This window comes from Symsagittifera roscoffensis, chromosome 3, assembly GCF_963678635.1.
Source record: "Symsagittifera roscoffensis chromosome 3, txSymRosc1.1, whole genome shotgun sequence".
NCBI classification, from domain to species: Eukaryota; Metazoa; Xenacoelomorpha; order Acoela; family Convolutidae; genus Symsagittifera; species Symsagittifera roscoffensis.
In genome coordinates this window covers 69,255,474-69,268,580 of record NC_087064.1, presented here as the reverse complement: position 1 = coordinate 69,268,580, position 13,107 = coordinate 69,255,474, and the positions used below count along the sequence as shown (strand labels likewise).

Genomic DNA, 13,107 nt, shown 5'->3' with positions numbered 1-13,107 from the left:
ACTGTGGTTGAATTGGTTTTGCTATTTTTACAAAAGGATTTTATTTCTGCAGCCGCCTGTTCAAATTGTTCAACATAATTATGTCAGCTGTTATAACAAAATAAATACTATTAACTGGGAATGAAAATAGTGTTTGACACGTAACTGAACAATTGAACACTTCGCAGTCTGCCATGAAGTCGTCTCAGATTTCATTTAACTTGATACTTCAGAGTTTTTTAAAGCCAAAACAAACTTCAGCTGACTAGTTTATGATTAGCCGAATCACTTGTCCAATACTTTCGCTGTGAGAACGAAACGGAACGGTAGTAAGTCAACCTGTTTTTCTTGCTGGTCAAATTAGCTGCAAGTGATAATTTGCAATTTCCAACTAAATTCGATCTAATGTCTTCCCGCTTGCTGCTTTCATAATTTATACGGATAACGTTGACTGAATACTTCGCGTATAAGGCATATACTGTAATATTTTCTCACTAACAGTTACGTTATTGCTGTCGCAGTGAACAATTTTTTTTACATTTTATTTTTTTACTCAGCGTTGGATGTTCAAATTCAATATACGCGCTTGGACAACCTTGAATTTGCTTTACAATATAATTTTTCCCCTTGTTCTACAATTTAAATATATTGTATTTTGCATTAAGCCACAAAGAGAAATTGAGCACTGAAGCATTTGTTAACAAATAGTTCCTCTGAGGCGTTCGTTAGTATTGTTTTTTTCCTGTTATGTCGCTCCAAGAAAGGTCTTTCTACGATTCGGAAATGGCCGATGCCGAATACCAGTGGCGTTCGTGTTCGGTTTCGTTCAAGCGAAACAGATTAAGGAGACCTATGTCGGCTGTTGTGCAGCAAAGACCTTTTATAAATGCCACCTTTTTCAACAGAGGAGTTGAATCGCGTGTCTCTTTCAGGTAAGTCGCTACTTAGTACGACCAATGCTTCGACAGCGAAATGTGTAATTTTCTGGAAACTTCTAACAAGATCTTCTTAACAAGATTTGAATGTCGAAGACTCTTTATTAAGAGTAATGCACCTAGTGAAAACTCTTATATAGGTCTGGCTGATTTTGTTTTCAGGAAACAATCTTAAAATGCTCTAATAACTACAGATGTGCATTCATACGTATTGATGCATTTATGAACGCTTTTAGGTATAATGCACTTTTTGAGTTCAATTGCAATTCATCTGCTGAAAGTGATGTAAATAGCACTCTCCAAATACGAACGTGGAAAGGCGCCAAAAAACATGAACGATTTCTAGTTTCGAAAGTGGAAATTATTTTCAAGGTTTCCCAGCTGAATAAAAAACTTTACAAACTTTTCTCAACTTGCGTTCATATCATCAAATGAATTGTTCTAGAAATTCAAAGAGCTTAAAGTGCATCTATTTTTTCTTTCAAATTCGAAAGTTGAGATTTTTTCAAGAAAGTCAGTGTTTTTTTATATATTTAATTGCGTTCATTACTCTTTTCCAATCTACGATTGGCTATGTTCAATGACTTCATAACTTGTACCAATACATCTTTCTGGACATTGCCTCAAATTGGTTGGGTTGATACCCTCTTTCGTTTAAAGCAATAAGTTGATCTGTTATCAATGTTATCAATGAATGTTATAATGAATGTAATGAAGCAAGAATTGGTGTTACGGTACGGGCTTCAAAAAAGTGAAATGGTCGTTTAAAAAAGGTCAAAAATTTCTCTGGCGCCTATATTTGATTTCTTTGTATTATTTTTGATAAAAAAGGATTTCAAGTTTTTTGACTTTTTCTATAATGATGTTTTTTTTTTGCGTTTAGATTGCCCTTGTAAGAATTATGTACGAGAAAATAAATAGTTTAATCTCAAAGCATGCTGGTTATATGCTACCACCGCGCATGTGCTACCAGAAAACTCATGAAAAAGCAATTTATAATTTGTTATTGCGTTTGTCTTATGAGCACTAAAAGGACCCTGAGGTCAAATGTGTTAGACATCAAAAGCAGTATTGTTTTTATAGCGCTAACAGACTCTTGACTGGATTGGATGACTCCTGTTCTAAGCCTTTTTTATTATGGTAGTTGTGTTAGGTTTATTTCAAGGTAAAACTGACTGCATTATTCTGAACATTAGAAAGTCGAATCACACCATCAAATTTACATGTAGATACCGTCAAATTCAAAATTGTGCTATATTACTTGTGTTAAAAGTAGTTCAAGTAGACTTTAGTTGCTGTCTAGGTTATATCGATGCCTCAAGTCATACGCAAGTCACAGATTATATAAAACTAAAACAGTCGCTGCAGACTTTCTCTTATACAGTTATGTATATATTTCTAATACAAAGTTTCCTTTATTCTATTTATGTCTAATCTTCTGTTGGAATTAGTTTATTGCATACATGAGTTATGGCATCAGAATGGTAAGTTTGATTTGAAGTAATAGTTTAACTGGAAATTTTTGTTCCGACCAAGAAATTTTTGATACATTTTTTATTTTTGAGTTACAATTTGAAATTTTCAACAAAAATGTCTGTGGTCGCAACATTCTGTGCCATTTGCACAGCGAGCTCTTGTTGTGTTATGCATAGAGCTTTGGTCAGATTTGTTCAATCCTGCTTGAAGCTGGATTATTGTGCTATTAGATCTTTTCTTTTCGGCTTTAAATATTTCAGACTCTTATATAGATCCCGATGATTTTTTCAGGAAGTGTAAAATTCGTTCAGGTTCAAATTTACTTTTTCGTGGTTTTATTTTTGATTTCTTTTTAAGTTCATTTCCTTTGTTAAGAGGAAGGCAAATTCCACTATCAAACAGCGGAAGTGTTAAAGTCACGAAAAACGTGATTGACTTCTAGTTTCGAAATAGGAATTTAATTTTCAGATTTTCAAGTGGAATAAAAAAATTCGCTTTGATCCATTTTTCTCAAATAATTTTAATTTTGTCAAAAAAATTCCAAACACAAATTTTTTCAGAAATTCAAAAAGCTTTAAGGGCGTCATTTTTTTGTTTGAAATTCGAAAGTCAATGTAAATTTTTTGATTACTTGCGTTCGTTCATTGGCTCTTTTCCAACTGTCTGTTGGCTATGTTTTTTTTCGAAATAGGGCACTTCGCTACTTGTCTTTAAAACAAATTAGAACAATCCATAGTTCATTTTTTTTTATCTAGGCGTGACCGCAACAGTGTCATCATTCGGAAATCACTCGCGATTGACGGACAAGATGGAGTTCTAAACACAGACAATCACAGCAACAATCACATGACCCAGTCACCTACAAGTGCAGCCGAATCTTCCAAGAACGATAGTGCTACCGGACAAAAGACTCTGGAGGTGTCTGGATCTAGTGGGATTGATGGGATTGGGAAGAGGCGGGAGAGGGGCAAGGGGCACCAGTTTGAAGTTGAGGATGAAAAGGATTTCCCTCTCTGGTGTGATATTTGTGGTGATGCAATCATCAGTCTGCTCTATCAACCTCTCCGTTGTGAACGTAAGTCAAAATGAACAAGGCTACTGGTAGCTGTGCAAGTACCACAGAATGTTCCGACCATGGTCTTAAAAAATACAATTTTTTTTAGAACTTCGGCATATTCGACAGTCATTATAAAATACGCAAATTGCAAAGCAGTTTTTGGAAAAAGAAAGAAAAAAATCAGAAGTTACAGAATTTTTTTTAAAATGTTTTGAATGTTTTTGATTCCCAAAATGGCGCAAACAAATTACAAAAAATAACTTAGTTTTAGCGGCCTAAATTAAGCATAAATAAGCTATTTTAAGCAAGCTCACTCGTTTTATTTGCCCGAAATTAGACGAAACATCTTAAAATTTTGAACCCGTTTTTCTGGACACCGAGAAAAAAATTTCAAAATGTTTAATGTCGTTCGAATCACGAGCCTTAATATGGTATATCACTCGACATTTTCCGATGATTGTTTTTGGTACATGATTTTGAGTGGAAAACAAAAACGGAAAAAACTAGAACACACCCGAATACAAAGTTCTTCCCTGTTTTCAATGGTCGGAACAACAATGAAAGATTTTTAAAAATAGAAAAATTCGAGACTTCTTTGGTGCGCTGTTGTTCATGAAAATTAGGGATTTTGCCCCAAAAAAATTAATTTACCCAAAAAAAATTAATTTACCGACGTGCTTTGAAGTTTTTTGTTTTCCTTGACGTGGTAATAATTGATTAATTTTGAGAGGTACTGTAGTCATTTTTTTGGCAAAAAAATACTAGTCTTTTTTTTTGCAAATGAGAAAAAAATCATTTGCTGGTAACATTTTCAGTATCAACTTATGCTATAACGAAAACATGCTTTACTTGAAGTGTTTGATACAGTTTTCCTTGACATCGGATTCGTCCTGATGTCGTCACACACAGATTTTTTTGGCGAAGTTCTAACGTTTTTTGAGCTACTGTCCGAACATGAGTTCTTGCATTTGTTTTTTTTTTATTTTAGAGCACATCTTTTCAAATGAGGGTTTCTTTGAGTTCATTTAAATTTTTCCAACTCACCGTTAGCTATGTTTCGGCTTTGTAAATGTTTTTATTCACTGTAGTTCGTTGCTGGTGAAGAACGTTTTGCTAATGTTGGTTTCCTACTAAAAGGTTGTGGGAATAAAAAGCTGTTATTTATATAATTTTGTTGAGTTTTAATGAACACAGTGATTTAAAATTTGCTTAGGTCTAATGATTTTTTCTTGCTTGTTTTTTCTCTCTGGAAAAAATCTTGATAATTGCTCACTTGGGTATTTGATTTTCTAGCGGTTTTTAAGTTCAATTCATTTGCGAAAAAGAAGCAAATTACGCTCTTCAATTTCGAAGCGGAAACTTCGCGAAAAAAAGGTAAATGCGAGGTGGTTTCAAATTTGCACGCTAATTTTCTGAGCTCCTAGCAGATTATGAAAGTTACTTAAAGGCTGTTTTCTCCTATTGGATTAGTTTTATGAAAAATTTCAATCGGAAAAATTTGTTTAAATTATGGGAAAGAGCTTTAAAATGATGTATTTTTATTCAAATGTTGCGAAATATAAAAAATTTAAGTCAATGATTCTTAAGCGTCAATGAACGCAGTCAAGAAAATTATTTGGACGCGTGCTTTTTGTTTTTGAAAAATTCTTAGAATTTGATCATGCTCAATTATGTATTTTTTCGCGGTTTGAAATTGATTTCCGTCTAAGTTCAATTTGCTTGCTAAAAAGAAGGAAGTTTATATTCTTCAATTGCCAAAATGCAAATGGAGCAAAAAAATTGTTAAAATTTCTACTTTCGAAAGAAAATTTGGTTTTTAAGATTAACTGGCAAAATTTTTTTTATATTGACGCAGTTTTTGCAATTAATAATTAAAGATTCTTGAATTTCAATCTTAAACGTGATGCGTTTTTACTTCAAAATTTTTTCTTCGATGATTTTTTTTTTCAGAAAAAGCCGTTGAATTTGTTTAGGCTCAACTTTACTTTTTGCGGTTTGATTTATGATTTTTTCAAAGTTCAGTTCATTTCCTTTTTTAAAAGGAAGGCAAACTCCATTATTGAACAGCGAAAAACCTGATCGACTTCTAGTTTCGAAAAAAAAATTGAGTTTTCAGATTTACCAGCGAAATAAAAAATTAACCTATTGATCCAGCTTTCTCACATTGGATTAATTTTATCGAAAAATTGCCAAGCATAAGTTGCTCTAGAAATTCCACGCTCTTTAGGGGCATCTTTTTTCTTTGAAATTCGAAAGGTGAAATAAAAAAAGACAAGTCAGCTTTTTCTTCTGCTTACTTGCATTCATTGACTCTTTTCCAACTGTCTGTTCAGGCTGCTCAAACTAGTCACTTTAAGTGACCTGGTCACTTTTGGTCACTTATTCTTTCTAGGTCACTTTTTGTTGAAACTGTTGTTGACGAGAGTCTTTCCAGATAAGATCATGGGACGACCCTGCTGACCCAAAGGGTCCCACTTTGTACTATTTTGAGATATCCACTTTTGGCTTACTGACCATAAAATTTTTCTAAAGGCGCCTTGGGCGCCAATCTATACTAATTTTGAGGGGGGAGCGCGCGGCGAAAAACGCGAAATTTTCCAAAAAGTGCCTAATAACGCCTTTTTTGACATTTTTACAAAATTTGCCTGCGGCGCAGAAAACTTAGTTAAATTAGGGCCTTTAAAGTGGTTTGGGAGAGACTCTAAAAAAAAGTAGGTCACTTTTTTCTCTGACCGATTTGAGCAGCCTGTGTCTGTTGACTATTTTCTTCTATCTCAGTTTGTGTCCAGAATTCGTGTTTTCTTCTGAAATTTTTCAATAGCTATAAAGGGCTCTTTTCCAGTCCCCCTTTGATTTTTTCGGAAATTTAATATATGAAAACTTATTTAAAATGACTTTTCATGTTATCAACTGCATTAAAACATGTCAGCGTGAACAGGTGAACAAATTTTCACAAAATTTCTTACGTGCAAAATGCCGGGTGAACAATTTGTGAACAGGATTGCTGAGGCCTGGCAGCAATAGGATAGGTATTAATGGTAAATTAAAGATCGAGCTATATATATATCTAGTTTGAACAATTTACAGATAAACAATACACTGATTGACTCTAAATTTGACTGATCAACAAAGAGTAGAGAGTAATTTTAAAGCAGAGTAGGGTTTATAGGACTCATTGAATTTTGTGCGATTCTTGATCCGTGTTTGACTTAATTGCCGCTGAGGACTTTTTCAAATTACTGTCAATGAGTTATTTATTCGTGATTTGTAAACTCATCTGTAGCTTGTCTTAACAAACGGTGTTCAACAAAATTTAAAAAATTTTAAAGCCCAAGTTTTTTCTCAATGGTTTCTGATGTTCTCTCAATGGTGGAATTGAGGAATCTCTGTATTGATGGAGTTTCAAGCAGATATTCTCCTTTTTCAAATGCCTCTGCTACTCAGAGAAGTCGAAGCTAGGCTCGTCTAATAGAACAGAAGGTGTTGAGAGTCGTCTGTAAGTGCTGATGGCAGCGGACAGTTTTTGGTTGCTCGTGTTGGATGCCTGGTCAATCCAACTCTTCATTGGCTGCAAACTCTCATCCCAGCCTTCTATTAACAATTCAAACATTCTAAATGAGACTGGTATTTTCTTGGTATATAATATGCACGTGCATTCAAATCAGGTTATAGACTTTGTTTGAATCCCCCTCGGATATATACTTTTTTTTGCAAATTCAAAATTGTATGCTTCAAAATTTTAAGAGTTTGGTTACGATGGAGCTGGTTTTTCTGTAAGACAACCAATTCATGTTAGAAACCCTCTGTTGTATATTATTAGCAGGGGCGGATTTAGGGGGACACAAGCAGATGTGCGATTCGCCTTAGGGGTTCAATTTTGCGACATCCATTTTCGGTCGACTGACTCTAATTGGTTTCGAAAGGCTGTATCGTTTTCTTGAAATGTGTTTTCATTAAACCTTTTAGAAGATAAGCAGTAGGAAGAATGCTGTACTTGCTTAGTATTCGTCGTAAAAAAAAAAGAAAACGTCGAAACTTAATTATTTTATTTAGCTTTTCTTGAGCTAACTTTGCAAAGGTTTGATAGTTTTCGGAATTTTGTTAATTTAAAGAGAAGCCTACTTATGTTTTGTCTGCACTTGTCAAGCCAGTGTTGTATGTTGTTGTGATCATCGGCGGAGAGAATGAACCCACTAAGTAATAGATATTCAATGGCCATGCCTATACTCAAGTCTGCTATGGTCGCACTGGGTCCGCACAAGAAACGACAGCTTAATCCATTGTTCCGCAAGTGTTCATCCAGGGTGCTCAGGCAGTCCTGGAAAAAAATGATATTAGGATTTAAATATAAGGATATCTGGCTGTGTGTCGATTTTTTTCAAACCCTGAACCATCCGCCAGTGAAAATCAATACTGTTAAAATGTCAATGACGATAGAGAAGATAATTATATAGGTAAAATTGATTTTTTTATCGTTTTTTTATAGGAAAAGATCTTAGAGTTGTTCACGCTAATTTATTTTTTTAGTTGCCTTCTGATTTCCAATCAAATTCAATTCAGTTTTATTTGATAAAACAGGTAAACTCTGCTCTCCAATTACGTAATTCAAATAATGGTGTAAAATCACGCGATTGATTTAGTATCGAAATTGGTTTTAAGTCGCGATGATTTTTTGTGTTTTTTTTTCTTTAGAAAAAAGCCGTAAACTTTATTCACGCTCAATTTTGATCTTTTAAGATCAGTTCTTTTCCTTTCGTTAAAAGAAAGGCCAATTCCACTATCGAAGAGCAAAGGTGTAAAGGTCACGAAAAGCGCGATCGATTTCGAGTTAGTTTTTATTGTTGCGACTTTCGAAGAAAGTTCCGAATATTTATGCTTGGCGTGGTTTTTTATTCAGTCAGTTGTCGAATAGTTAAGAGTTTTATATAGGTCAGATTTTTATATAGGTCGTGGCGTTTTTTTTTAAATTATTTTTCAGGAAAAGTCTTACATTTTACTTTTTTGCGGTTTGACTTTTGATTTCTTTATAAGTTCAGTTTATTTCTTTTGTTAAAGAACAGCAAACGTGTAAAGGTCACGAAAAAGGATGATCAACTTCTAATTTTGAAAAAGGATTTGAATTTCAGGTCTCCTTGCTCAATAAAATATTCACCCATTGATCCAGTTTTCCCAAATCGGGTTAATTTTTATAAAGCATTTTCAAAAAGTTTTAAAGCTATCTATTTTTTTCTTTGAGATTTGAAAGAAGAGATGTTTAACTTGCGATCTGTTGATTATGTTTGAATTTCCTGGTAGAATGAAAAAAAGTTACCCAGTTTTAGTTAATTAGATTAGTTTTATGTAGTAAATCTCAATGTTGAACGATTTTGAAAAACAAAAGCCTTCATATGATGTTTTTTTCCTTTTAAGGGTGGAAAGTTTTCAAAGAAACTAACTTTTCCGGTATCCGTGAGTTTATTAACAGTTTTCCAACTTTGGATACCTTCGTTTAGACACTACTAAAAATCACATTACCTCCGTTTCCCAATGATACTGATTAAAGAAGCTCCATTCCTGCAAAAGACTGTTTCAACATTTCAGCATATTCGAACAGAATTGAATGTCTTTTTTGCATTGCATTTGCTCTGATATACGAGTAATCTTGCTTTATATTAGTTCATTTTAGATTGATTTTGTTGGTAAGCTTTCTCAGCGGATTTCTCAAATTATTTTAACTTTATTGGGTTTGTTTTTAGGTGTCAATAATAAACAGTGCTGCGTCAGTGTCACTTAACACTGATAGAAATAATTTCAGAAAAAAAAGAAATTGCCGTGCTGAGCTAGCGCTGATACAATGCTGCAGCTCTGCTGTTTTCGCAATTAAAAAGTTCTGATCGCATTAAAAATTAGTGAAAATTCCTGCGATATTTTTTTGCGAATAGAGGTTACTAACTAGATTCAAGCTCTCTTCCAATCTGTCAGCCCTGTGGTACCTCTACGCGAAATATATTGCGATTAGTCGATATGCTTAGAATATACTTCAGATCTCAGAGAAGCTTATAAGTATATCACTGCGTATTTTAAAGCAAAAAACTAAGTTTCTTAAGTTTTTTCACTGATTTTAGCCTGTCTTTTACTCACAAGTTAATAATTCACAAATATTCAAGTTAAGAAACTTTGCTTCAATCAACCGAAATTTCTATGATAACAATGATGATGATCATGTCTTGAACTTATTACCAGCTAAAAAAACACAATGAACTATTTCACATGATCTGACCAAAAGCAAAGTCATTCCAAACAGATTTTTCCAAAAATGTTAAAAATGGCATGGCTTTTTTGCACTTTTCAAAATCTTGTCGCATAATTTTTTTGGCAAGATAGGGTCTTCTGTGCTCAAGGAGAGGTCGGAAAATCAATTAAGAGTTCTAAAAATATTTCGATATTTCATTATTTTGTAAATCCCCCCTCATCCTCGAGAAAGTTTTAGATGCGCCTCTACTTACCAATAAGTTGTTTCTAGAAGTAGGGCCTGGTCTATTTGCACTGGTCTGCTGTTTTTGTGACTTATTGTCCTGGAAGATATTTTCCGCTAGGTGTCTGCTTACTTCGGGGTAGATAACGGTGGCATCTAACTCTAGAAGGTCATCTACTCTCGCTCTGAGCAGGATATTGTCATCTGCTGGGTACCAAGAGGAGGAAGGGCAATAGCTTGATAGGAATCTAGAAGTTACGCAAATACTTTTAGCGCTAAAATTGAAAAGCTAGTTTCTCAAACACAAAAAAAAATCTTTTTCGAAAACTAATTCTTTGATTGGTCCTGTTTTGAGCCTTGCTCGAAATAAAGCAACGAAAATTTTTGGGTCGTAGGATATGTTCTATGGTTCAAAGAGGAATTTAATTTGTAGTTCTCAATGTCTATTTACGCAATGGTCAAATGATGGAGTTGCATATAGCAATGTAATCTCCTCTATCTACAATTTACACACTCACTTCAAGATAGATCGTGAATGTTGTATGTAAACTCCTTCACAATACAGTTGAGGAATGGATTTGCTGCTGAGAAGTCGGAACAGCTGAGAGAACACGGACACCTCTTCTGTTCCCTCTAGACTCATCCGACACACAGATAGCTTGCACTTGCTCACAACACGTGAACTGTTACTGTCATTGAGTGAGGTGAATTGTGATGCGGTTTTCGGAGGCATTTCAAAGCAACTTGTGATTTCGGGTTGCTTTAGCAGACATTCTAAACATAGTTAAGGAATGTTATTCGAGTGTAAAGGGTTAATGTTCAAGCAGCGCAGAATTTTCCTGTTACTGGCAGTTTTTGACATGCTCGGAATTATTTCTTCATGTTTTCTGTTTTTTTTAGTAGTATATCGGTATCGAATTGAAAATGTAAAAAAAGGCCTCATGGTAATAATGTATTGTGTCGTGTAGCTTAACTAACGAACCGTCATGGGCGCGCGTTATCAAAGAATTATTCTAAGTTGTTAGCTGGCTTTCAAGACATACATTGCTAATTTGTCAGTGTACTTACCAATTGCACAACATAGGGGAAGACATGGCAAGGTAGTCAGCTCCATTGACTTAATAAGGTTAGAATTGGAAGGAGAGGTTTGCATTTTTTTGACTGTCTTCTTTCAAAAGACCAGTTTTCTTTTTGAGTTTCGGCAAGTGTTTTGTTGTAGACTTATGCGAAGACAATTTTATTCTCTGAATTTGAGTTTTGATAACACAATTTTGTTCGCAATTTATTTGGAAACACAATTTTATTCTAAACTTTAGTTTTAATGTGTGGTGAATTCGTTCGTCTGATTGAAATAGCGAATAGTTTTCGAAGTTTCAGTAAATAATCTGCTACTTATAACAATAATTTTTCGATAGTAAGACGATTTTTAAGTCCCTAAGCTTCACTCGTTAGTTTTTTCATCATTAAGTGTATGTAGATGGTATGATAATACAGAGTATGTGAATGTAGTGTGAACAAACATAAACAATGTGTTGCTTACTACTTAACAATCTGTTACAATGGTAAGAGCTTTCGCTCGCGCTAATATTTACTGCTATAATTATGGACCTGGAATAATTTCAGGAAAAACATGCATGTAGGATCTTTAATATAATGAATTGTTTGTTGGTTGTATCGGTTCAAAGAGCAGTTATACCATTGGAACATGTGTAGAGATAGTTTTAAGTAACTTGGTTATAGTATGTGACGACTTATTTGCTTGTTTAGTTAATCAGGTTCGAGTTTCATTGATCAGTAGCTAAAAAGGTGACTGAATCGAATGTTATTTGATGTTCCTGATAACATAGCATGATGCGCAATAATGGCACTCTTGCACTATAATTTGTAGTATTCGTTTTCGAAAAAGAAGTTGATGAGTATTAAATGTACGTTGTCTAAATGTATGGGTATAATTCCAATATTTTTGAGGTTACTTCGCTTATTTCGATAGTTTTGGTTGCTGTCAATTTTTAAGGGTGAGTTTTAAAAATCAAATTTAATTTGTACTTATGTGAGATATTGGGTGTCCTTGTCAGTGGAAACACACTGTAAAAACACAGAATTTAACCTTGTTTAGACTGCGGCTATTTGTGCCACGAGAGCTGTTTGCCGGGAGTGGGGTTGGACTGCCCTTTCCAGTTGGAAAAACAACTGGAGCGAGATCTCCTTGACAGAGAGTCCACACATCGCCATCAGTTGCAGTCAGAAGAACCGGCAGGTCTTTTAACTGGGGTGTCGTCATCATCTTCCGTGGTCAGCGAACATTCAGCCGAATCGGCGGCCGCTACAGTCTCAAGCTTGTCATCTCAACCGAATAGTGGTGCTGCTTCATTGGGTACTTATTAAATTTTGTTTCCTATTTACCAGTGCTGTACACATGAAGTTATTTATAGACCTGGTATTGATAGACCCCTAAAGAGAAATTATTGGCTTTTGTTTTTGTATATCGTCATTATCTTCTTAATTCTTTGGTTTTTGGTAATCCGGAAAAGAGCAGCATATCCGTCAAATAAAAAAATTCTTAATTTTTTTTTTAGATCTGCCGGAGATGAACTCACAAGGAAACGATGATAGTTCTCCCAGATCGATGGAAGATGAAGAGGAACAGTTCTACACCATCAAAGATCCCACCCAGTTCGAGGCCAGTCTCCGGATGAAGGAAGAAACTAGTCAGAGGAAAACAAAAGAAAACAGAACTGGTGGTGTGGAAAAACTAAATGGGAACGAGGGGAGAGGAGTGCCGCCGGGAAGGGAAGAGCAGGTGCAGAAATGGGCGAAACGACTACACAGAAGCAACACGCTTTATTCCAGGGTAAGTTGGGAACGGTAGACCGAGTATTAAAAAAAATACGTGTCTGTACAAAACAGTCAAATACAAAACAGTCCGCAAAAGTTTGAAAATGAACGAAAAAACAGTCCGATACAAAACAGTCCCAAGTAATAATTGTTTTAACCAGCCGGTAGGCCGAGAAATTTCCTTTGTTTAACAAACATTTTTAAAAAAAATAGTGATCGCCGCAGTCTCGCCAACGTGTTGCAAGCTTGCCAACAGAGGGTAGGAATTAATACGAAATTTAGAGCCGGTTATCGACGCGCGCGTAGCGCGCCCACCGGCGTCTTTAAACCAGACTGTTTCGTATTGAACTGTTTTTTCCTTCATTACATGA

At 34.9% G+C, this 13,107-nt stretch overlaps 2 protein-coding genes across 4 annotated transcripts in view; one reads left to right on the top strand and one right to left on the bottom strand.

Moving 5' to 3' along the window:
• The window catches only part of LOC134841305 (uncharacterized), a 40,075-nt gene that overhangs the window by 19,829 nt on the left and 7,139 nt on the right, over positions 1-13,107 (top strand). The window contains exons 1-4 of one of the 3 annotated variants that reach the window (XM_063857200.1): positions 394-911; positions 3,146-3,465; positions 12,018-12,275; positions 12,478-12,752. In XM_063857200.1, the coding sequence (XP_063713270.1) occupies positions 727-911; positions 3,146-3,465; positions 12,018-12,275; positions 12,478-12,752 (1,038 nt within the window). In that variant the 5' untranslated portion in view covers positions 394-726. Of the gene's footprint in view, positions 1-393; positions 912-2,284; positions 2,399-3,145; positions 3,466-12,017; positions 12,276-12,477; positions 12,753-13,107 lie in introns of those variants that run through there. The other 2 variants (XM_063857201.1, XM_063857199.1) reach the window with 2 other exon arrangements.
• LOC134841306 (uncharacterized) lies at positions 6,439-11,910 on the bottom strand. The gene is made up of 5 exons (XM_063857202.1): positions 10,970-11,910; positions 10,420-10,675; positions 9,933-10,149; positions 7,570-7,765; positions 6,439-7,038 (listed from the first exon to the last, which is right to left on the bottom strand). Exons 1-5 carry the CDS (start codon positions 11,052-11,054, stop codon positions 6,884-6,886), a joined length of 909 nt encoding a protein of 302 aa, XP_063713272.1. The 5' UTR covers positions 11,055-11,910; the 3' UTR covers positions 6,439-6,883.